The sequence below is a fragment of the Dermacentor variabilis genome, chromosome 2 (assembly GCF_050947875.1).
Source record: "Dermacentor variabilis isolate Ectoservices chromosome 2, ASM5094787v1, whole genome shotgun sequence".
In the NCBI taxonomy this organism is placed as follows: domain Eukaryota; kingdom Metazoa; phylum Arthropoda; class Arachnida; order Ixodida; family Ixodidae; genus Dermacentor; species Dermacentor variabilis.
The window spans coordinates 222,534,054-222,560,868 of record NC_134569.1 but is presented as its reverse complement, the minus strand read 5'-3'; the positions used below and the strand labels follow the sequence as shown (position 1 = coordinate 222,560,868).

General features: G+C 43.9%; 1 protein-coding gene across 2 annotated transcripts in view; it reads right to left on the bottom strand.

Annotated features, from left to right (window-relative positions):
- The window catches only part of LOC142571194 (uncharacterized), an 84,393-nt gene extending 64,235 nt beyond the window's left edge, over nt 1–20,158 (bottom strand). Inside the window, exons 1-3 of one of the 2 annotated variants that reach the window (XM_075679464.1) lie at nt 20,002–20,158; nt 1,810–1,927; nt 1,095–1,237 (exon numbers count right to left, since the gene is read on the bottom strand). In XM_075679464.1, coding sequence (XP_075535579.1) covers nt 1,095–1,237; nt 1,810–1,927; nt 20,002–20,059 — 319 coding nt within the window. In that variant the 5' untranslated portion in view covers nt 20,060–20,158. The remainder of the gene's footprint in view (nt 1–1,094; nt 1,238–1,809; nt 1,928–20,001) is intronic. The other variant, XM_075679465.1, reaches the window with a different exon arrangement.
- Between the last annotated feature and the right edge of the window lie 6,657 nt (nt 20,159–26,815).

Here is a 26,815-nt window from a genome sequence, read left to right as displayed (position 1 = left end):
AGATACAAGGCATGACACTTTTCGCCATGACAGGGCTGGGGAGCTTGCCGAACATTGCTTCCGCATTCAACATCGCTCTTTCTGGCTTTAAAGCTTTCAGCGGTTGTGCATTTGTGCCGAGTTATGCGTGCCGTGGTGGTTGCCTCTTTCAGCGGCTTCTGTTGCCATTCCCGTGCACACAATCAAGCAATAAAATTCAATAGAATTCAATGAAAGTTAGCGCCTCTCCGTGCCTATCCTGGTTGTCACCATTACCTTTTCGCACTTCAACGCTGCTCATTCTGGGCGGCTAAGCTGTAGTCTTTTGTATTCTTGGGAGAATTTGGCTTTGAAGTTAATTATAATACGCGGAAATGCGTTTAGGTATAAGAGCGACGTAAGGAGCGCTTTTACGTTACCAAATTCAGTCACTGTTTCCTTACAATGTGCAGCCAAACTGGGCCAATAGTAAAGGGCGCTTAGTCCCGAAGAACCCCTGCTATAGTCATTCGAACGCTAATTAAGGAGGACCGGTGCTTTTACACATTTAATCGGGAGCGGACGCTGGTGACTAATGGTGCATTCGGCTGCTCTCTAGCACGCTCGATCCGACTCAGATTGCAACACCGCGGAGCTCTCGAACGGAGGATGCGAAAGCGTGACCCAGCCGACCTCGCAACTGCTCACCAGAGCAACAGGTTGCCGGAACAGGAAGGCTGCAAGCCGTTTCTTTTGTGTAAGCAAACAAGGCTCTACTCGCGTATGCCGCCCATCCAGACCCAACGCCAACAAAAGCTGCGGGGATAACGGGACCAGAACTCCGCCCGATCTCGGTGGCGCTCCCAAGCGTTCCAAGCTGGAGCGCGGCGCTCTAAAAGAACCAGCAGAATGTGTTCCGAGAGCTCGACTTGCACCAGTCGAATGTCACGCGTGCCACAACAGCGCTCTGGGGCGCTCTAAAGCAACCAGTCCAATGTACCCTAAGTCAGTAAGGAGTTCACAGAGTAAACGAAATGGTTTAGACTAAGCGAATAAACTCATGTCACATCTCGAATCTGTCATTCGAGGTTCGAAGGATATCGAGTGAGCTGTCTGAAGGAGCCGCTGCTGCTTACTCTTGAGCAGCCGGTGTTGCGCGTCGTCGCAGAGCTCGGCGCTCACTTGGCGGTAGAGGCGCTCCATCCGGTCGACCACTTCTTCTCCCCGGCAGGCCTTCGTCTCCGCTTTGCCGGAACACGACGAGTACTCCCAATAGTGGCTGCACTTAACAACGTCGAACGTGAACGAGCGCGTCCCGTTGTGGAAGCCGATGTCGGCACAGATTAGCACAGTTAACTAGAAGACGGCACTGCGACGACATGGCTCGCGTGGAAGTGCCGGGAAGTGAAGGCTTCGGAGCGACATCTTTTGCAAACAGCCAGCACGCCTCGAACGCAGTCGATGTGTCGTATGTTACGATGCTTTAATTTCTACTGAAACAACGCGTAAGAAGCTGTTCTTGTTATAATATTATGCACTCTGGAAAACAATTCCATTATCAAATAAATAATTGGGTGGACAGTTTCACTAAAGGTAAGCAGTAATATTAGTTCGTTGAAATAGGAGGGAAGACAACCACCTGCAGTCATTTCGCGCCAATTTATGCGTGCAATTCAATTTTGTTTAATATATTTTATACGTTAACTGCGAGATGTATTCCGGGGATCGGATACATTGTACCTCCGAGAAATCGTTATTCGCGCGGACATGACCATAACCATGGTATCGTTAGCCATAACTATTGTACGAGCATAATACACGTTTCCTCGTGATTTCTCGTGGCCCATTCACCTGCAGAATGTGGCCGCCGCGTCCCCACGCTGTGCACGGGAGGCGAAGAACAGTGGCACGCTGTCCATGATGTCCTCGTAGCAGGCACGAACCGTGGCCAGGTCGCAGGTGGCGGCTGCTGCGTGTGCGCGAACAGTTGTGCCCAGCTAAAGTCAGTCGCCCAGATCAAACAGCGTCTACGTGACACGATCAATAGTGCCAGCTTGCGACCGCCGAAGACAGGAACAAAGACGCGTAAATAGCTGGAGCACACGCTCGAAGAAGGGAGTAGCTGCTCAGGTTTACGTACTAGATAAAGAAGGTCGTGTGGAGAGAGCGCCGCGGTGGGGGCTTCTTGCCCATGTGCGCTTGAAATAATGGGTATATATACATATAATTTATATATATAATGGGTATGCTCTGCACCATCTTGTGTGGCATTACTGCGGATGACTGCAGCGCAAAGAAACCGGATGTTTAATTGATCTAAAATTGTCTTACAGAATCCACTTGGAATGTGAACACCCGCGCCTTATGCTGTGCTCAATAGTGGGTTGATATAATTCCTGAGATTACCTCGGAACGCAATCTCGCGCCGGTCTCAGCTGTGCCATGATCGATCGCACGAACGAAAGTGCAGTAAAGCCGTTCTAAAACCTGACAACCAGTGTTGCCGTAATTTTTTTAAGCGTGTCCCAATTGCGAGACGAAAAAAGTCAGTACATTTCCGCAAAATTTTGCTTCAATGTAGCTTTAGTTGTCGCTAAGAAAGCTCAGTAAATTTTAGGCAACGCTGACGTCTTGGAACACCTTAACATACGCTAGTGTGGCGTAAATCATTTACTTAAACGTTTCACGTTGGCCTATGGTCTGTGTGAATCAGGAATAAACAGTGAATTTACTAACCATCTGTACTGAGCTTTTACCTAACCATTAAGAATACCTGACAAAGGATGACGACAGCTCAAATTCGACGTTCACCCTTAGACTGTGAGACTGAAAATGTAGCATCATTCAATAGAAAACATGTGATATAACTTTTGTAGCACGCAAATGCACTTGGTCTACAATATCCTAGAACATTGTCAGGTTCTTGGCGCTTCCGAAAGCACAGAAATTTCCTGCAAGACGCTCAGGTCGCCTGTTGAAGGGTTCCTGAACCACCCGCCGGGCATGGTGAAAAAACGCAGTCCACGGACAGCATATACGCTGCTGCGAACATCTCAGCTAAATGTTACAGTCGTGCGCGGCGCGTGGGGCCTGCAAGCAAAGCGCGAAGTCACCTTTTTCTCAAAGGCTCTTATTTTAAGAGGAAGCTTTAAGTTCGGGTGCTCCTATATAAATACACGTAAACGGAGAATTCGTTTTTCTCGGCAACCACTGTACCAAACATGGCGAGGTTTGTGGCATTTAAAAGAAAAACCTTAAATCTAGTAACCGCTTGCTGCGAATCTTTTATTTACGTCGTCCATTCTTTATTAAAAATTCGCAAAAATGCCAACTTTCCAGAACAGAAACTATCATGTTTAAAACTCTGCAACTCAACAATGAAAAATGATATCACAATTATGTGAATGGCATCTAACGGTATATCTAAGGCCGACAAAACTGATGCGTTTCACATAAATCTCAGAAAAGTTATTTTTTAGTAATATGGAAATATAGCTTTTGCAGAACCCTTGTACGCAACGTAACAAATTAACGTAACATTTAAAATGACATGTCAAATGTGTCCCATTTCAATGGTCTAGTGGATGTCGTTTACAAAACCGCGATATCTGTTCTTGATGCAGAGCTATGAAGTTGTAAACATTGTGCTTCCATTTTTTTGTTCAAACTTTCGAATATTTGAGAATCTTTCTCACAAAATTCAGGCCCTGAATCGAAATTCCGCTTTTAACAGTCACTAGAACTTAACTTTCTCTCTAAAATTCAGCAAATTTCAGCAACATCGGTTCAGGGATTTTTTCAGAAAAACGTTTTTGCATTTCACATGCAGTTGAATAGTCCGCGTCGGAGTTGGGCCGAGTTGAAGCTTCCTCTTAACAGAAGCCTGCTCTTTACTCTTTTCTGGGAGCTTCATTTCGTGATATAGCAGATTCTCATACGCGGCTTCATTGATGTCAATAGCTGTCATCAATGAAGAAGGGTGTTTGGATCAGTGTGCTTCTTGTTGTACTGTTACAGTGTCTGTTTATGTTCGTAGACTGGCTACAGTGCATGAAAACCGCAGCTAAAAATCTCAGAAGTGTTCCCTGCCCAATTCCTTGAGGCTTCGCTAGAAACCTTAGACGAGCTGTCTCAGTCTTGCAGCCGGAAGGGTGGCACTTAGTTTTAAAGATGCTAGTGAACCAGCTGTAGGTGAGCGAAGCCGTCGTATCTTAGCGTAACCGAGTTAAAATGTCACAGAAATTCGGTGAATTGCCTACTAATTCGTAAGCTATCGTTCGATCGGCTGCTACTTCGCTTTTGCTTACTTATTTAGCTAGCTTATGCATTTATTTTGCAAATATATTGTATCGAATACGCTAAAATGCCGTCACAACCAGTTTTGCCCCGCCATAGCTTTCGTTTTTATTTTATTTTTATTACGACCTTGACGTGGCGAAATTGGAGCCGACCAGTGATTTTTTCATTCTTTTTTTTTCTAACGCTACCAGTCAGTGTGGCTCATACAGTCAATGTGGCTTTGCCTGGCACGATGCAGTCCCTGGTTCGAATGCTGGTCAGAAGTATTTTTCTGCTTTTTTTTCTTACGCTAGGAATCATCTACTATTAAACTATACACTATATAACTATATAACTATAAACTATATAAGAATGCTTACGCATTAGAAAACAATAGGACAGCGCATCGGCAACGGAACACTTGAATTATCAGTGAAACTAAAGACACGTTAGACACTGCCGACATAGGAACAATCATAGCATTCCTTGAAATGCTTTAATGTAACAACTATGACCGCCTAAAGATTAACGCAGATTTAGAAGAATTCATAAGCGATAAAGATTTCCCGACAGAATATGCCAATTCTTCACGTATGAAGACCCAGGAAAGCACGTGCTATAGGTCGCTTTAGGGCACCATACCGCGTTGAGAATCACAGCACAACGTTTGCCACCAGAGTGGCAGCTTAATATATTTGACGGAGACGTTTTCAAATGGCCGAACTCTTGTGAGCAATCGAACAAGGTTGTGCATGAGAATCATAGCTTGACAAAAGACGAGAAGTTTTTGTATTTACGGGGTCTATTAAGCTGCCTCGATTAGTGGATTGGATGCCACAGGAGCCTGTTACGATGATACAGTAGACATTCTAACTAGGTGATTCAAAATGAATCCGCGAACACCTACTGAAGGTGCGGTTCAAAGAATGTGCAAGTTTCTAAGACTACCTTCATTGCAATATACGCGGAGAAAAAGAACTGAAAATTACGCCTGCAATGTATTCCACGATGATGACAGATATCATCCTGAAGGCCGCACCGACAGATATACGCAAAGTATCACGGAAAAGTCGCTAATTCGGCAGGGTCAAGGACACGCGGCGATTCTAGGAAGCTCTGCAGTATCAACACCAGCACTTGCAGTAGGTACGGCTGCAGAAGACGAGCTCAATTTTATACTAGATTACCTCCTGACTAGAAGTGGGTGAATATTCCAAGTTGAAATTAAGGATGGAGTACTACACACTAGCTATTCATATACGTATTCGAAAATGAACTATTCGTTGTTTTCGAATGATCGAAAATAAGCAATTATTTCCATGTAATGATAAGGTCTGGTTACAGTTCTCCATCTGCTAACCAATGTATCGCAATTTGTCAGTAGTGAACAACGAGAGAAGTTTTCCGAGCAATGGCGAAACAAAATTAGGAACGCAAGCTTCGTTTTCGGCTTCCCAGTGAAAGTCTATGTGACAACTTGTGACTTAATTCATTAAATTATGGAGTGTTACGTGCCAAAACCACTTTCTGATTATGAGGCACGCCGTAGTGAAGGACTCCGGAAGTTTTGACCACGTGGAGTTCTTTGACGTGCACCTAAATCTAAGTACACGGGTGTTTTCGCATTTCGCCCTCATTGAAATCCGGCCGCCCAGGCCGGGATTCAATCCCGTGACCTTGACCTCAGCAGCCCAATGCCATAGCCACTGAGCAACCACGGCGGGTGACATCCTGTGCTCATTGTGGTGTACTTGCAATTTCTGCCAGTGTAGTCATGTAGAATTTTTTTTACGCTATAAACTGACTCGAAAGGAGGAGGAATAACCTTTTATTTTGGAAACAGTATTCCGGGGTAAGCCCCGGTTCTACTCTCGGTGGGAGGTCTCCTCAATCCAGGAACCCTCTGGCCTTCGCTGCCTCCTTGGCCCTGGCGACGAGGCGTCGTTGTTGTTCCAGGTCCTCGGAGACGAGCTTGGCCTCCCACGTTTCTATGAGGTCTTCGCTTTGTCTGGTGTTGCAACAGTCTCGCGGTGAAGGCAATGCGTCTTTGTCTAGATACCATGGACATTCGAGGATCAGGTGCGCTAAGGTGTCCGGTACGCCGCACATTGGGCAGTGGTTTCCTTGTAGCGTTGGGTACAGTCTATGCATGATGATTCCGTGGATATAAGTATTACTTTGCAGTCTTCTGAGTGTAGTGCTTTCTTCTTTGTTGAACTTTGGGTGAGGTGGTGGGTACACCCTGCGTTCCAGCCTGTGATGTTGAAGGATCCCTGAGTACGTGATGGGTACGGTCTCTGCCTCCGCTGGCGTAGACCGGGCGTGTCGAGAGTAGAAAGGTTGGCCCGGCAGGTGTGGCCTCGGGCCGCGGCGTGTGCCGCTTCATTCCCCTCTAGCCCCTCATGCCCAGGAACCCATGTCACGCAGGTGTAGGGGGTCGAAGTACTGCGGTGCTTCAATAGCTTCAGTGCTTCTGTCGCACGTGACGCTTAGCGTAGTTCCTGACCGCTGCTTGAGAATCGGAGATGACAGCTGCGCCCATGCACGTGGTAGTTGCTAGGGCGATTGCCGTATCTTCTGCAGACTTGGGGTTTTGTGCACGGACTGTGGCAGACGCTAGCTCTCTGCCCTGAGAATCTACGACGCTCAGGGCGTAAGGGTTTCTTTGCGCGTATTTGGCTGCGTCGGTGTATCTGGCGTCCGGATCTTGCCTGTGTCTTCGCCGTAGAGCATCTACTCGGGCTTGTCTTCTTTCCTTGTGGCACGTGGGGTGCTTGTTGCGTGGAATTGGAGCTATGCACAGGGATTCGCGGAGGTTTGAAGGAATTCTTTCTTTTCGGTCCGTGGTGGCTATAAAGGTTTCACCGTAGCTCAGCCGTTGCAGCACTGATCTTCCGCGGTGTGAACGATCACCAAGGCGATACGCACAGAAAGCGATGTGTAGACAGGGAAAAGAACATTTTCACAGCCTCCGGTCGGTTTATGTGCATCGTCATCCACTAAAACTACGACGTGGTTTTCTTGCGGCTCAGATCAGCACAACAGCAAAGTTTGTGATGCGTTGCTTAGAAAAGAAAAAGAAGTTGAGAAAGCTAACCAAGGACAGTCGCTGCTTCTAATACAACATAAGCGACAGCCTGTCTGTAGGAGTTTCCGACGCCCCGTACATTGTAAGAAGTGCAGCGGAAAACATGTGTCGTCAATAAGCGATCCTACGAGGTGACCAAATGAGAAACGCAGGAAACTACGACGAAAACCATAAACCTACATACGAATTCACCTTGCAGAGATTTTTGAGTAGTATTGGACAGAGAAAGAGAGATGGATATAAGGAAGGCAGGGATGTTAACCAGTCAAGAGTCCGGTTGGCTACCCTACGTTGAGGGAAGGGAGAAGGGGAAGAGAGAGAGAGAATATAGATACGTGCACAGACAGTCGTTGAGTTTAAGCCGCTCGTGCAATACAGACATTCTTAGAAAACACAAAAGGGCCTTCACTGCATTCTGAGCTGATGGTCGGTGGGGACGGTGCTCTAGTACTGTCTGTTCACTCAGAGGACGATCTTCTAGTTTCCTCAATGTGTTGGACAAAGATTGTCTTTGTGCTTGAAATTGAGCAGACTGGCACAATAAGTGGTTAACGTTCTCCTCGCTTACGCAAACATAACATGCTGGACTATCAGCCATTCGAATTAGTGCTGAGTAAGCTTTCGTGAAGGCAAATTCTAGCCACAACCGACGCGGAAGAGACGCTTCGCGACGGTGCAGTCCAGCCGGAGGTCTGAGTTGCAATGAAGGGTCTAGTCTGTATAGTCAGATGCGCCTTGTATGTGCGGTATTCCACTTTGCTAAGGAGAGCGTGTGTGCTAGAATGCGAAGTTGTCTTGCAGGGTCGGTCCTAGAGAGGGGAATGGAGACGCAAGTAGTACTGCAGAATTTCCGATTGTGGATAGTCTTTGGACAAAGATGCGGCTATCTTCGAGGCATGATAGATAGCGGAAGTCATCCACGAGATATTTTCGAAAGCGTTAAGCCTCAAGGAACTCAGACGAACAAATTTGCGACAAAACACGTTCCGCGAAACAAGATCCTCTAGGCCGTCGGCTTGTAGAAGCACGCCTGGGAAGTCAGTACGACGAAAAATACACTGCAGAAGCAATTGAAGTTCCCTTCATCTACCGAAACTTGACTCAGTTGGCACTTGACAATGACTTTGTCAAAGATATGAAAAATAGTGACCATCACCGTTGCAAACAAACTTCTAGAACCAAATATGGCTGCGGTCCCCAGGATGATGTCTTTTGGATGGTGTGGACTATTTGCGGAAATTAATGATAACGGACATTAATCATTTGCCAAGCATTTCTAAGTTGATAATACCCGGTTCTGTGTTCTGATGGATGACTGAAGGATTGGTTTCTATCAGCGATTCTATCAGTGTAGGATTCCACGTATGTGTTAGCGCCGCCACGGCCAAGCAATCACTATTTTACGGGCTAAGAATATTCCAGTAAGAGTAGGTGTTTGTGACGAGCGTCGCCGTCCAAAGGCCATCTCTTGGCGACGCAGCGACAAACGTAGGCCTTAAGTTCAGCACGGAAAAATTGGGAATTGTGATCTTCAACAAAGAAAGGAGTAATTACGTGGTGCCAATTTAACAGCAAATCACATCCACCGTCAAGCAATATAGATACGTCAGTGATACCTCAATAAAAGGGAAGCGGAATGCAACAATAACGAAACGTAGAGCAATTTGGGGCCAGAATAAATATGAGGTGGTGCGTGAAATCTTGAAAGAAGTAATGGTGCCAGCGCTAACGTTCGCAAATGCCATTCTGTGCTTAAAATCGGATATCTTGTCGAGGTTGGAAGCTAACCAAAGATCGGTAGGCCCGTTGGCTTTGGGAGCTGTAAAACCACGAATCAGGCAGCGCAGAGTGAGAGCCTACAATGACAGCCTACCCAGGTATAAGAGCTGCAAGCGGGACTCAAGAAGTTTTAAATTCGCTTTTGCAAAAGAAATTCTGATTATCGAAGGAAGCACTCTAGCTAGAAACTGGAGTCACGGTGACTTGAAGAGAGGGAAGAATTTTCTACAGGAGCCAATATTTACGTGCCTACTACAAGAGACGATTTGCGCATGAAAGCAGACTTGCACGAGCGCTAGAAGGCGATATCCTTCCACCGAAGAATCCAAGGCTTACCGCAGAGCACGGATACTCACGGAGGAGAAGCAAAATGCGTAAAGAATTTCAGTAATGATAGTCGTAGAGAACGATATACGTTTCCTCAGAATGCCAGAAGAATTCACACCTGGAAAAGACATACGATGTTCTGAAAGCGGGAAAGAAGGCGCATCAAACGCAACAGAGAAACCAGATCCAACTCAAGCACACCTCTTCCTAGGGCCTTTATAAAAGGTGGAGGCGAATATATATGCGATACACCAGGACAAGAGAAAGGGCCATTGCCGCACTTGTTTGAACATGATTGTCCGGTGACATTTTTGCAATTGCTATTACGTACATCGGGACGTGGCGTTTCTCGCGAAGCTCGGCGTTTCTGCGCAGGCGCGAGTAAAAGCGGGTGCAAGAGAGAAAATCTGGGGACTTTGCTTCTTGAATATTTGACTCTTCCTATAGAACTACTGGGGAGAAGTTTCTTTACGCGTGTTGTATGCGTTTGTCCCCAGGCGTGCCGGCATTGCGGAGTGGGGTCGAAGTTGTTTACGCTCGGACGCTGGCTGCCGGCGCTGTGAAACAAGGGAACCAGCGCGCACTGACGCCTCATTTGGTGACCGCTGCGTCTAAAGGCTGCAGCGGTGGCGTAGAGGTCGAGCATCCGCCTCGCGTAGTTCGAATCCCGGTGCTGCGCAATTTTCCACCGGATTAAAAAATCCACGTGTTGATAAAATTGCATAAATAAGGCCTTGAGTGCGGCCTGATCCCGCTGACCAAAACCGGTAACGCACTCCCTCACCAGAGCAGGATGGGCCATCCTGGTGCAGTACATGGCCACAATCTCCTATATGAATACAACAATCAAACCCCGGCCCTCAGTCCCCAGCAGCTGCGAAGCAACTGACCACGGCGGCGGTCAGACCTGCGACGCAGCAGAGGGTGCTAAGAATCTCTGGATCCGGACAGGCCGCCATTGAAATCTGAACCTGGCAACGTTTAACGCTAAAACGTTATCTAGTGAGGCGAGTCTCGCAGTGCTTTTGGAGGAATTAGCGGGCATTAAATGGGATATAATAGGCCTCAGTGAGGTTAGGAGCACCAATGTGAAGCATACGCGGTGCTAAAAAACAAGCACGCCCTCTGGTACCGGGGCTTAGCGGAGAGACGAGAACTGGTGGTCGGATTCCTGATTAATTAGGATATAGCTGGTAACATACAGGAACTCTATAGCATTAACGAGAGTGTGGCATGTCTCGTTGTGAAGCATAATAAGAGGTACCAATTGAAGGTCGAACAGGTTTATGCGCCTACATCCAGTCACGATGACCAGGAAGTCGAAAACTTATAAGACGACGTGGAATCGGCGATAGGTAAAGTCAAAACAAAGTACACTATACTGATCGGTAACTTCAATGCCAGGGTAGGCAAGCAGCAGGCTGGAGACAAGTCAGTGGGGGAATATGACATAGGATATAGGGGAGAGTTAATAGTAGAGCTTGCAGAACGGAATATTTGCAGATAATGATTACCTACTTCCACAAGCGGGATAATCGAAAGTGGGCGTGGAGGAGCAAGAATGGCGAGACTAGAAATGAAATAGACCTCATACTCTGCGCTAACACTGGCATCAGACCAGAACAATTACAGACCAATTTCTTTAACTTCCCAATCGTGCAAAATGCTGGAACATATTATTTACAAACACATAATAGATTTTCTGGAGTCCAACACCATTCTAACTAATGTTCAGCACGGCTTTAGACGTGGTTTCAGTACTGTCACGCAGTTAACCGACTTCACCCATGACATCGCTTATCAGTTGGATCTCGGTAAACAGATTGATGCTATCTTCATTGATTTTTCTAAAGCTTTCGATTCATTACTTCATTATCACCTCTTGCAAAAATTAAATGCAATACTAAAAAATTCCCATCTGGTCAATTGGATCGCTAGTTTCCTTTCTAACCGGTCCCAATACGTCGACTTTAGTTCTGCAAGGTCATCCGTACTTGAAGTAGGCTCCGGGGTTCCTCAAGGATCCGTCCTGGTTCCTTTATTGTTTTTAATTTATGTCAATGACCTCCCAAAACATGTTTCCTCTAATATTCGTCTTTATGCTGACGATTGCGTCTTATACGACGTGATTGATTCCCCGAATAGTTTTCAGCGATTAAACGATTCCTTTGTCTCTTTCAGTGCTTGGTGTGAAAAATGGAAAATGAACATTAATTTTAAGAAAACGGTTGTTTTGTCCTTCACGAAAAGAGCAGCACCTGTAATTGCGACATATTCATTGAATGGGTCACCTTTAACCAGAGTTCGACAATAAAAATACCTTGGCGTAACATTTACTCACAATCTCTCATGGACTACACACATTGACCAAACATGTTCAAAGGCCCTAAAACAGCTTGGATACCTACGTCGTACTATGCAAAAGGCTCCGAAGGCAACAAAACTTTTAATGTATAAAACTCTTGTTCGCCCCATTATCGATTATGCCGCAACAGTCTGGTCACCACATAACCAAAACAACATAATCAAACTAGAAGCAGTTCAGAAAAAAGCCGTCCGTTTCATTTTACATTGGTATGACGGCTATTTTTCACCCTCGTCTGCCCTCCCTACACTGTATCTAACATTACTTTCAGTACGTCGTGATGTGGAATCATTAAAATTTTTGCACAACATAATTAACAAGTCATACCAGACTTCAAACACAGCTTGCATATCTTTCACCAAGCCTTCTTGCACGCGTAATTTCCACGAGCTTAATCTTACACCTCTCTATGCCCGTACAAATACCTTCAAGTACAGCTTCTTTCCCCGCACAATAGAAGTATGGAATTCCTTGCCTGGCTGCCTTCGTTCACTCCCGATAAGCGAATTCGAAAGTGCTGTCTATGAAAACCAGTATATGTAACTACTTAGATCAGGTTTAGTTTATACTTTATGTGTGCGTATTGCTGTGTCATTGCTTTTTAATGATCGATGAAAACAATTTGTAAGATTTTGTAAACGATTGTAACGATGTTGTAAGAGTCATTGTTGATTTTACTTTATTTTTGTTCAACACTGTTTTTACCCACTCCTGCAATAGCCCTCCTGTGGGGCTGCAGTATGTATAAATAAATAAATAAATAAATAAATAAATAAATAAATAAATAAATAAATAAATAAATAAATAAATTAATTAATAAATCATACAAGGTGTGGACGCGCTCGGCAAGGTGCGCTGCAGTGACCATAGGATGGCAAGATCTCGAATTAGCCTAGACTTGAGTAGGGAACGGGAGAAACTGGTACATAAGAAGCCACTCAATGAGTTAGCGGTAAGAGGGAAAATAGAGGAATTCCAGATCGAGCTACAGAACAGGTATTCGGCTTTAACTCAGGAAGAGGATCTTAGAGTTGAAGCAATGAACGATAATCTTACGGGCATCATTAAGCAGCGTGCAATAGGCGTCGGTGGTAACTCCGTTAGTCAGGATGCGAGTAAGCTATCGCAGGAGACGAAAGATCTGATCAAGAAACGCCAATGTGTGAAAGCCTCTAACCCTACAGCTAGAATAGAACTGGCAGAGCTTTCCAAGTTAGTTAATAAGCGTCATAAGGAAGCCGACATAAGGAAGTATAATACGGATAGAATTGAACATGCTCTCAGGATCGGAGGAAGCCTAAAAGCAGTGAAGAAGAAACTAGGAATAGGCAAGAATCAGATGTATGCGTTAAGAGACAAAGCCGGCAATATGATCACTAATATGGATGAGATAGTTTAAGTGGCTGAGGAGTTCTATAGAAATTTATACAGTACCTGTGGCACCCACGAAGATAATGGAAGAGGGAATAGTCCAGAGGAATTTGACCTCCCACAAGTAACACCGGAAGAAGAAAAGAAAGCCTTGGGAGCTATGTGAAGGGGGAAGTTAGCCGGGGAGGATCAGGTTACAGCAGATTTGTTGAAGGATGGTGGGCAGATTGTTCTAGAAAAACTGGCCACCCTGTATACGCAATGCCTCATGACCTCGAGCGTACCGGAATCTTGCAAGAACGCTAAAATAATCCTAATCCATAAGAAAGGGGATGACAAAGACTAAAATATTACAGACCGATCAGCTTACTGTCCGTTACCTACAAAGTATTTACTAAGATAATCGCAAATAGAATCAGGAACACCTTAGACGTTTGTCAACCAAAGGACCAGGCAGGATTTTGGAAGGGCTACTCAACAACAGACCATATTGACACTATCAAGCAGGTGATAGAGAAATGTGCGGAAGATAACAAACCCTTACATATAGCTTTCATTGATTACGAGAAAGCGTTTGATTCAGTCGAAACCTCAGCAGTCATGGAGGCATTACGGTATCAGGGTGTAGACGAGCCTTATGTAAAAATACTGAAAGATACCTATAGCGGCTCCACAGCCACCATAGTCCTCCGTAAAGAAAGCAACCAAGTCCCAATAAAGAAGGGAGTCAGGCAGGGAGGTATGATCTCCCCAATGCTATTCACAGCGTTTTCACAGGAGGTGTTCAGGCACCTTGATTGGGAAGAATTGGGGTTAAGAGTTAATGGAGAATACCTTTAACTTGCGATTCGCTGATGATATTGCCTTGCTTAGTAACTCAGGCGACCAATTGCAATGCATGCTTATTGACCTGCACAGGCAAAGCAGAAGGATGGGTCTAAAAATTAATATGCTCGAAACTAAAGTAATGTTTAACAGTCTCGGAAGAGAACAGCAGTTTACGATAGGTAGCGAGGCATTGGAAGTGGTGAGGGAATACATCTACTTAGGGCAGGTAGTGACCGCGGATCCGGATCATGAGACTAAAATAATCAGCATAATAAGAGTGGGCTGGGGTACGTTTGGCAGGCATTCTGAGATCACGAACAGCACGTTGCCATTATCCCTCAAGAGAAAAGTCTATAAGAGCTGTGTCTTACCAGTACTCGCCTATGGGGCAGAAATCTGGAGGTTTACGAAAAAGGTTTTACTTAAATTGAGGACGACGCAACGAGCTATGGAAAGAAGAATGATGGGTGTAACGTTAAGGTGGGGCCGGGGCATAAGAAGAGAACCGATTGGGTTGGTTGGTTTACACGCTTGCGAAAATGGTCAAGGGGGGAAACATATTCTTCGCAGGAAGATGGAGATTGACTGACATACGCAGAGAAGAAAGAAGCGTCAAGAAGGGAACTGGGCGGACGGTGATAAACAAGGTAGAATAGCGAGTAACCGGTTGTGCGTTGAACGGCGGTGTTATACGCGAAGGTGACAAATATATATATATATATATATATATATATATATATATATATATATATATATATATATATATATATATATATATATATATATATATATATATATATATATATATATATATATATATATATATATATATATATATATATATGCATATATATATATATATGTATGTATGTATGTATGTATGTATGTGAACGAGAAAACAGGAACCAAGAGGCCCGACTTTTATTAATCATATCATAAGAGGGAGTGAGTGACAGAATAAACTTTTATTTGGTCCAGCAAAGCGTGAGAAAACGCGCACCCGGCTAATCCGACGACGGGACTGCCAGATCTAGTCTGCCTGCCCGATCGCGGGCGCGCTGGACGGCCAGGATTTGGTCCTCAAAGACGGGACTTCGCAGGAGCGCGTCCCGCGCTCTTCCTTGGTGAACTTCGGGCCCAGCGACCCGCACTCCCAGAGCATATGAGGCAACGTAGCTACCTCACCACAGGCCACGCAATAACAATTCGGATAAATCTCGGGATATATGCTATTAAGGGACGCCGGATTTGAGTATGAGTTCGTTTGCAGAAGTCTTAGTGTGACCGCCTGCGGCCTGCTTAGCTTGGAGTGAGGCGGGGGGAATACCCTACTCTCTAAGTAGAAGAATTTAGTGGTTTCGTTGTGTGTGAGAGGAGGAATCCAACGAAAAAAGACACCAATAACAACATAAGGGTACCTATTTGTACTTAATAATAGAATTAAAGAAACAATAAATTATTAGAAATGAAATTGTATGAAAAAAGAACTGGCCGCAAATGTGATACGAACACACGGCTTCGGATTACGCGTGCGATGCTCTTACCAACTGAGCTGCCGCGGCGCCGTTTTCTCATCCACTTTCTGGGGTAATTATATTTATCTAGCAGAACTACCAGGTTACTTGTGGTGGATAAATATAAATGCCACAGAAAATGGATGAGAAAATGGCGCCGCGGTAGCTTACGTGGTGATGTCTTCGCTGACGTCTTCGCATGCATAATGCGAAGACGTCAGCTCGTATCCAAGCTGCGGCCAGTTGTTTTTCATCCGCTTTAATTTCTGTCAATTTATCATTTCCGTATTTCTATTAGTAAGTGGAAGAAATTTCGCCTATGTTATCCTTGGTGTCGTTGTCTGTCAACTTCTTACATGATTATATATATATATATATATACACCACCCGACTGGCTACCTACACTCGTATTGGTAACGCATTAAAAAGGCCAATCTGGTTCTTTTTAAAACGTGCTGATCTTGTTTACTGCATGAGCAGGCTCCTACTGAGTGGCGATATTGAAACAAACCCGGGCCATACAAAACGCTCCACCATCAAACGGATGATTCTGGCTCTATGGTATCCGAAATGTTCGCTCAGCTTCTTGCCGGGCAAACTAACATAACAAAGGATATAGCAGACATGCGAAAATCTATCGACGCTCGTATTGAGGCCATTGAAAAACGCGTAGTTAATCTTGAGCAGCAGGCACCCACGTTTAGGGCAGCACAATACGATAACCTACAGAGCCAGATTCAGAAAATGTCATCCACTATTAACACACTTTCTTCCTAAAATGATGATTTAGAAAATCGCTCGCGTCGCAAGAATATTAATGTTTATGGTCTAACAGAATCTGAGCATGACATTAATGAATCGCTGCAATCGCAAGTTAAAAATTTTTTTACTGACGTACTAAAGCTTGATTTTCCTCAAGTTGAGCCATTGCATATGCTTGGTAGACCTAGACGTGGGAGGCCCCGGCCCGTCATTATGAAGCTCCTAGATATTCGTGAAAAGAATAGTACCCTAAAGAATGGCTATAAACTAAAAGGATCCCAGTGGCGCATATCCGAAGATTTTTCTTCGAACGTGCGCTCTATCCGTAAAAAACTATGGGTCGCTACAGCACAATTCCGTAACAATGGTTCAGTGGTACACCTCCGGTATGACCATGCGTTTGTTGATAATGAGCTCTAAAATTGGGGTGTTGTTTCAAAATCTCTTGTAAAAGCTCGTGATGGTACCACTCACCCTCATTTACCGCACTCCTAGGGGAACAATCCTTGACTTAATAATGACATGCAGGATAAACTTTGTATAATAAATCTTAACGCAAGAAGCCTATCTAACAAATATTCAAGCTTTTCCTCTTTGGTGACATCACATTCCCCGCATGTGATCGGCGTTACTGAGACCTGGTTGCATAGCGACATCTATGACGGCGAAATACCCCCCCCCCCTTCCCCAGGATATAACGTATTAAGAGTAGACAGAAAAGCGGGCAGAGGTGGAGGCGTTCCTTTGTTTTTGCGTTCCAACCTACAGTTTTCTGGACTACAATCCCCACTTGAAATCGAGGCGAGCTGTTGTAAGGTGCACATTAATAAAACAAATGTAACCATTGGTGTGTTTTATCGACCTCCCAGACATACCTCAAATGAAATAATGATCCTTAACGCGTTCATCCAAGAGCGCCGTTTTGGCTCTTCAAATTTAATCTGTATTGGGGACTTCAATGTACCAAACGTTTCGTGGGCTTCATTATAGGTAATTGGTGATAACGTCCCTATTTCTAGAGAGTTGCTTGAATTTTCACTATGCCTTGGATTGAAACAAATTGTATCTGATCCTACAAGATTTGATCCTACAAGCCTTATTAGATTTGATTTCGTAAATGTATCGCTCTTTACAAGTGGCTTTGAGTGTGAGATTACGGACGGTATTTCCGATCACATAGCTGTTATTGCTACTATTAATCTTTCAGTTTCAAAGCGCCACTATGAATATATCAGTTTTTTACGATTATAATCATGCAGATGATACGTCCATACTTAATACATTAAGCATTTCATTCGACAGATTCTCCCGGTTATGCACTACCAGTGATATCAATACTATAGTATCCCATTTTCAAAACATTGTTCATACTTGCATAGAGCACTATGTGCCATTAAAAACAAAAAATAAAAACCTTGACCTTCCTTGGATGACAAGGGAAATACTGCATTTGAAGCGTCAAGTAGCCAGAGCACGTCGGAAGCGCCACATGAGAGCCGAAACAAATGAGCAGTGTCGCTTTATGAAGGAAGAGCTCCGTCAAAAAAAGGATCCAGTTAAGAACTTTTATAATCAGTTCACTCTACCTAATTTAATTTAAAATAACCCACGAAAATTTTCGAGCTCGATTTCGCCTAAGAAAAACACCACCTAGGCATTTATATTAGATGATCCCAAAATAAGTGATCCTAGAGCTATTTCTAAAGCATTCAATGAATATTTTCAGCCGGTATTTACACAGGACAATGCGGTAATTCTTCCCTGCTCCACAACAACTAGCATGTCCTGAGTAATTAGCAATGTTACAATATCAAAGCAAGGAGTCCTGAACTTTATTTTAAATCTTGACACCAAAAAAGGCTGCAGTCCAGACAATGCCAACGATGTGTTCCTTCATCGTTATGCGCTTTGAACGTGTCAATGCCTCACATAAATTTTTGAGAAATCAGTGTCTAGTTGTTCAGTTCCTTGTTCATGGAAACGGGCTAGAGTCATTCCGTCGTTCAAATCTGGGCAGACACAATATCTTCTAAATCATAGACCCATTTCTTTAACTTCTCATGCATGCAAACTCCTTGAACACATAATTTATAAACACATTATCACTTTTCTCGAGTCTAATAACATTTTGTGCAGCGCTCAGCACGGATTTCGTAGTGGTTTTAGCACAGTGATTCAATTAACTGAATTTACACATGACATCAGTTTTGCTCTTGATTTAGGTTATCAAGTAGATGCGCTCCTCATTGATTTCTCCACAGCATTTGATACTTTACCACATCCTAAACTATTACATAAACTAAGCCTTATCCTTAATAACCCTCTTCTCGTTGACTGGATCCGTAGTTTTCTTGATGATCGTTCACAGTGTGTTTCTTTTAATTCATTCAACTTCCCTGACACATGAGTATCTTCCGGAGTACCCCAAGGTTCCATTTTAGGGCCATTGCTTTTTTATTTATATTAACGACATCCCAAACTCTGTTTCAGTAAAAATTCGGCTTTACACTGACGACTGCTTTCTCTACAATGTCATTTCTACACCTAACGATCATAACACTCTGAATCGATCTTTTATAAGTTTTTGTGAATGGTGCGAAGTCTCGCAAATGAACATTAACTTTAAAAAAACAGTCGCCATGTCCTTTCCTAAGCATGCTTATTCCTGATATTCCAATTACTCCTATAAATCCACTTTTCTGCAGCACGCATATGAATATAAGTATTTAGGCCTCCTTTTCACTCCAAGGTTATCCAGGTCAGAACATATTCTAACTTGCAACAAAGCATTAAAAAAACTTGGACCCTAAGTGCTGCCCCCGGAGAAACTAAACCCATTACACACAAAACACTTGTAAGACCTATGCTTGAATGCTCGGCTACCATATGGAACCCTTACACAATTTCGGACATCCACAAAATTGAATCTTTGATGAAAAAGGCGGTCCGTTTCATATACAGCCGTTGTAACAGAATGATTTCAACGTCATCTCATCTGCATATGCTCGGTTTAACCCCTCTTTTCCACCGTCGTCACATTAATTCTCTGAAACTTCTACACTCTCTATTTTACTCTCCGCATTATGCTTCCCCTAACACATATCTGACCCGTGCAAAGCCCCTAATCACGAGAAACAGCGATGACTTAAACTTATCTGTCTTCTTTGCTCCCACCAACACTTTTAAATACAGTTTTTTTCCTAGGACAATTGATCTCTGGAATGACCTGCCTGGTCCCATCCGTTGTTTACCACATAGCGAATTTGGGGATGCTATGTAGTGCTCTCCTTAGCCATGTTACTCACATGTGCTTCTCTTGTATGGTGCTTTGTATTTTCCACATTTTGTATTCACCCACTTCTGCAATAACTATATATATATATATATGCCTGTACGACCTGACCGGCTTCCTACACTCGTATTGCTAACGCATTAAAAAGGCCAAGCTCACTCTTTTAAAAACGCGCTAGTCTCTATTTGCGGCTGTCACAAGTATCAGTTCTCGTGCCAATGTCGCCGCCGTGGTACCCTGGAAGGCGTTAGGCATTTACTTATACGGGGGTAGTTTGCGTGCCGCTCTTATTTCCCTTGCACGCCAAGACATCGCTCGGCAGCATAAATGTCCTAATGTTACACGCAGTGGCCACCTGTGCGAAGCAATTTGTGTGAGACTACGAGATCTGACCATGTAAACCATCGATGCGAATTGCAGGTTGAGGGCAAGTGCTTACCTTTCGTGGCAGTGCAGGAACAGGCAAGTACAAGGGCGAAAACCACTGCCGGCGGCATTGTGTACTCCGATGGCGGACTCTTCGGCAGACCTGTTTCGAAGGCGGACACGAATTATCTGGCACATTGAATGCATTGTCTCGGCCGATACAGCATTGATATCTGTAGTGGAAGGCAGGTAATCGCATGCCACGCTGTGTGTTGAGTTATATAGGCGTCACGCGATAAGAGCATGGATCTATATCACGAGCGCGTGCTAACAAACGAAGCGTACAGCCCAGACAGTCTGCAAGGCTGGTAGTCTTTCATCTGCTCTTGAAAAGCCTGATTGTGAAAGCTGTGGCCCTTAAGGCTTGCATCACCCTTAAGGCTTTCATTTGACAAACGCACATAAGGCAGATATATCATTATGGAAGTTGGAGGAAGGTGGAGAAGACTAATAAAACACATCTTTGAAGCCGCGAAGGGAATTTGTTCGCAAAAATTTGCTTTCACGCCTTCCACCGCTCCTACACAAGCTTTGTGGCAATATCTATCTATCTATCTATCTATCTATCTATCTATCTATCTATCTATCTATCTATCTATCTATCTATCTATCTATCTATCTATCTATCTATCTATCTATCTATCTATCTATCTATCTATCTATCTATCTATCTATCTCTTATGAGAGAGAGAGAGAGATAAAACATCGTTATTGGAAAGTCCCTGCTGGGTTCGAAAGGGGAACGGAGAGGCTGGGAGGCTAGCTCCGTAAAGCTACCTTTTACCGTTAGACGCACGCCAGGCCTTGAACCTCAGCGGAGGAGGGTATAACAAAAGCGTTAAACGAAAAGCGTAATGCCGTGCAAGACGGGCTTTGCGGTGATGATCGCTACGAGATGGCGCCAGAGTAGCGGACGTCGTCTGTATAAAAAAAAAGAAAGCGCAGCATGGGCGGAGCTGTGGCGGCTGCTGCCGATTGCGCCCACGCGTTACCCACGCGCCGCCTCTCGCGATCTTACGATTAGCGACGCAGTGGTGCCACATCTCGCTCCGTTCGCAACGTGCCGCACGAGACAAAAAATAATAAAATTATGGAGTTTTACGTGCCAAAATCACTTTCTGATTATGAGACACGCCGTAGTGGAGTTATGTTTTATGCGGTAGTGGAGGACTCCGGAAATTTTGACCACCTGGGGATCTTTAACGTGCACCTGAATCTAAGTACACGGGTGTTTTCGCCCCTATCGAAATGCGGCCGCCGTGGCCGGGATCGACCCCGCGACCTCGTGCTCAGCAGCCCAACACCATAGCCACTGAGCAACCACGGCGGGTATCACGAGACAGATTGTCCGCGCCAACCAATATATTGCGAAATCAAAGCACGTATACAGCTGCGCTCAAATTTCGCATTAGGGAGTATCGTAACCGTAGGTGAATTTTTCGATTGGAATCTTTTGCAGTGCAACACCTGTGGTGTCGAGGAGACTACAGAACACCTCCTGTGAAACGGAAGTTTCATCATTTAAAACTGAAAGTCATGACCTCTGCACAGTACTAAATCAGTCGCATAGAAAGCCATTCGCCCTGAACAAGACTTTGGGGTCATGGGCTCGCATATCGCAGCTACAAAAGGTCACTAAAGCGCTGTTGCAATTTTTGAAGGCTACCTGACTGAGTGACCGTCTGAGATATAAAGTATAAAACCGCCTACTGCGGCGATATATACCTACAGCGCACTTTCCCTTCTTTTCTCAATCTTTCCCCGCTTTTTCCTTTCCCTCAGTGCTTAGTAGCAAACCGGGCTCAATCCTGGTTAACCTCAAGCCTTTTATTTATCATTTTATCTCTCTTTCATGATGGGATACTCGTCACGCCACTGTAGAACAGTTTCAGTCATTCGTTCACACTTCGAATCCTGATATATCTTATCGTGAGTCATACAGAACAGGGAAAGTGGGCCAGCAAAATACAAAGACGCAAGGCAAGCAAGAGATCTGTGTATCACCTGCAAGAAAGAAGCTCAGACACATCAAACCTTGATCTTTTTCTGTATTTTATGGGGCTGAATTATATTGAAGTTTAATGGGTGTTGGTTTTCCCTCAACGAAGTTCAGTGTTTGACGGAAGCCCGTCTGGTCAGGATGGGAGATGGTGAAAAGGTAGACGAAACCCAGGGGCACTACGCCGACCAAAGTAAAATTTAAAAGAAAAGAAGACGTTTCGGCTCCCACACGGGAGCCTGGCTCACATGCAAACGTAAATCAGGTAAGTTTTACATGTGAACAAGGCTCCAGCCAAAACGTCTTCTTTTCTTTTAAATTTTACTTTGGTCGGCGTAGTGCCCCGGGTTTCGTCTACCTCTTCACCTTTTATCTAAACCTTAATACTGGTTTTGATAAGACACTTTGTTTACTTTATCTTATTCGATTTTATACTCTTCTTTGTAGCTTTTCTATGTACTGCTTCAGTCACCAGCCGTCCATTAGTGGAGCTCGATCGCACCTGACCTGCTCATTGGCTTCTAGCCTGCTGGGCACGTACCATTTTGCTTTCTTTAGAGCGTCAATGCTGGTCATTTAAGCGCGCTTGTGTGTTGGCCGCAGGCCGACACAAACACGAGATTAGAAATGGTAGATCTGACGCCGTAGTTGTTGAATTGTCATGGAAATGTGATTGGCTACAGAAAACTATTTTTTCTACCATTTGCATGACCTCGTTAAGGTAACACACTGAAATTGTTTCGTACCTTGCCCCTTGTGGTTCAGCTGGTTTGTGCGCTAGCAGCATATTTCTTTAGAGCAAATAAATTTACGTTCACAAATAAACTATTCTGCAAGACAATTTTCAGTGCATAACTAGGTCGTGAAAATTTTGGCCAAGCTTTTCGTTAGTTCTAGATGACATTTCGGCGATAATGTGGCGCTCATCATAGTAGAACTTTTTGTAAAAGTTCGAAGAGATTTTTACCTGTAACTTTCTGAAAACAATACGATGGTGCGACAAGGAGGAAAATTGAGAGTATCTTCATAGAACGAATTTGCAATGAAAGATTTCGCTAATATAACAAACGAGATGTTTGTTCAAAACCAAATGCGGCGAATTTTAGACAGATCCATGACCTACATATTACTCCATAACTAGATGAAGCGAGGTACTGTCAGAGTGCGTAGACACTAACTCAATTACACATAGCATTCTTAGTGTGAAATACTGTGACACGATGTCACACTCATTAAGTATAAACGCTGCATTGTACCTTTGTGATTGATGTCTTCAGGTTGCGCTTTTTGTGTTGTTTTGTCATGTGAACTTCAATGCGTATAATTAGCAGACTAGCCATCAAATGGAGCAGTTGAATGTTCGGCGCTACCCAAGTATTTATTTTGTATGCCTCTACAGCGTCATCATTCCTTGCGCCCTTTTAGTGCTGGGCTGCTAAGCACGAGGTCGTGGGATTGAATCCCGGCCACGGCGACCTCATTTTGATGGGGCGAAATGTGAAAACACCGGTTTACTTAGATTTAGGTGCACGTTACACAACCCCAGGTGGCCCAAATTTCCGGAGTCGCCCACTACGGCGTGCCTCATAATCAGGTCGTGGTCTTGGCACGTAAAACCCCATAACTTCATTTAAATTTTTTTTGCGTCCTCTAAAAGTTAGTGTCAAATTTAATTCAGCTAACCAGAAGAAACTTTCTCGATGCGTCAAGTTTTCCTGTTTGCAGCAGCAGCGCGCTAGTTCCTCGGTATCCCAAATGACGCCGTTGACTGTTTCCAAGAAACGTAGCCTTGGGATATGACCCAGACGTGTAAATTATGCATTATGGCGTAATTGATATGCGCAAAATTGTGTTTGTCAAACATTACTTCTGAATAATGTATGAGTATAATGTTATCTCATGCTCATAAATCGATGCATATAATTAATTGCGTGAATAATTGATAAGAAGAAGATTTTGGGTGCAACATGGCAGCCAGTTGCCGACTGCTACTTTCTTGGTTTTGCGATTCTCGACGCCGAACAATTTATTATATTCAAAGGTAAGCAAAAAATTCTTGCACAGGATAAGAGAAAAAAACACAGAAAAGCTCACAAATTAACTAGACTGCGAAATAATGTTTTTAGAGTTATATAGCATGCAAACTATTATAAATGAGATGTTACTAAACTGGAAGAAATGTATATGGCGTGCCAAGAGCACGTGACATTGAAAAACATAGGGGATCACAAAGTGGGAGACGCCTATGAAAATGGGGAACTAATTTTTTCGAAACAATCCTAGTTAAGGAGATATAAAACCGTGGCCAAGAAATGAGACATCAAAAAGAAAATAATTGATAAGATTATATAAACATAAAGATGGCATGAATAATTTGATTGATTGCAGAAGGCTTACAAGAAACACTTGGAATGTGATAAATGTAAGCAGACGACAAAGAATAGCATTGAAATTATCAGCAATCATTTAGGAGATAAGGGGCGCTATAACGTAAAACTATTCCAAACTTTTCTATTCCAATTCTGCTATCAGCCCTCCGCGACTGGTCAAAAACATTTTTCGACCACCCCCCACTTCACCTGTCTGTCACGAGACGTCACGAAAGCCGCAATACCTCCCCATCTGATATGATGCGTACACACTGATTATGCATGACTTGACATAAAAAAGAAAAACAGTTATTTCTGATTTGACCCCTTTTCGCCATTAGCCCTCGGCTATTGGTAAAAAGTTATCGGGCTGCACCCACTTCACCTGCCTGTCACGCGACGTCACAAAGCCGCACAAACTCAACACGTCATAGTGACGTGTACGCGATAAAAATGCATTAATATGCCGAACAAAACTGAATTTTTTTCGGAATAGCCGCAGGCTGCCCCGTTCCGAAAGGTATAAAAGATGGCTGCCGCCGATCGCTGAGACGCTGGCTACTCGCACCTGCCGGAGAGCATGGGTGTATTTGCGTACAATAAAACTTCTTGCGTCACCGTGTAACGTTTTCAAGCGCTTTCAGCACGTTTACTACCTCATTCTGCCAACTCTTCTTTGCTGAGGGTCAGTTTTAGCGTCATTCTTAAAGGGACACTAAAGTGAAAAATGATTTCTTCTGCATCAGTAAATTACTTTTCTACAACATCAAAAACACCACCCTTACAACGATAAGACGTTTGGTAAGCCAGAAAAATCGCAAGAACGAAATACGGGTGGCGACGCCTACTTAAGTTCCCGCACCTGGTGGCTGTGACGTCATGGATTTTTATGGCATCCTTTAGGGCCTACTAATTATATATAGCGGTACAGATACTACAACTACAATAACTACGGTACTACAATGAACCAAATATTAAACATGGCAAGTTTCAGGAACCTTTACTCAGCCAACGCGGCCCAAATGCGAAAACATACTTTGGAATCCATGACCTCACGCTGACGTACCGGCGCTGGGGTTCTGGCGCGAAATTCAAACACTGATACCTGGACCTTCATTTTCTCATCTAATAATCAAACTATTTTTTTGAAGTGACTGCCTGCAGGGTTCTGAAACAATGCTTCATTAGTCTAAACTGATTTATTGTTTCGCTTTAGTGTCCCTTTAAGCTTCCGTTGCATGACGCCGCGATTTTCGATCAGCCACCACAAGCTAAGTAAGGGAAAGCCGACCAATCGCAGACGCCGGCACCACCCTCTTCATCCGGTTATCGATTTTCAGTGCACTGGCTCTGCCCCAGTGAATCCCTCTCCACTTGAGCGTTCTCCTCGCCTCATGTCAGCCAATTAGATACGACAAGCCACTCAGTGTAGGCAATGTTATTCGTTTTTCAAGCAAACAAAAGTGACCTGCTATGGACGAGGAGAGCGTTTGATTGGTCTGTTCAGACAACACTGCGGGTGACCGCCCGGTGCTTGCGTCGGTGGTTACTCAAATTTGACGTCAGGAAATTGGAATAGAAACATATTGGAATAGTTTTACGTTATAGGGCCCAAGGATTCACTTAGGCAATAAAATCGCTTAGGAAATGAAACACAAGAATTTGCTGCTACTTTATGGACAGAGAACAGGATGTGTCGTTTATTTGTAACTGGAGAGAATAAATGACATCAAAATTATTCACGCCAGAGCTCAACCTCGTTGCTCAAGATACCACCACATTACACTTCATGCTGATGACACTTGAAAAACAAAATATGATAATGCTGGATAGCTATATGTTAAATGAGTACATAAATATGCTAAATATGCATACAATATGCATAGAAATATGCATAGAATACGGTAAATGAGTACATAATTCTTAAGTGCAAGACGCAATAAAGTCGGAAAGAAAATTACTCAGAAGGAATACGATCCCAGAGATTAAAAGAAGTGCACCGTAAAAATATTCCTTGGCAATATACTCCACTTAAGAAACACAATCCCATTACTTGAACAAGTTAAAAAATTTAGATATAACATGATCCCTTTAATTGGAGGCTAGCTACAATCTACCAGCCGGAGAGGAATAATGATGCCTGAATTATGGGCAAACAAAAGGCATAATCAGCACGCACATGCCAATGGCTGTGCTGAGCATCTGTACTGCAATGGACCACTTCACGATATTTGTCGTACGCAATTATATAACCGAACGAACATTTACGTAAGAAAACCTCAAGATTAGTCTTTAGTTGGATGCCGCACTGCGCCGCTTATTTACTGTTGCCGCTTTGCGCCAACGCTAGCGGACAAATTATTCGTAAGTGGCGGTTCGGCTTGTCGGTGACATTGTGAAGTTTGTAGTTTTCCGGTCTATGAGACACAGACGTTTCAAGAACAAACAACTTCCCCGAA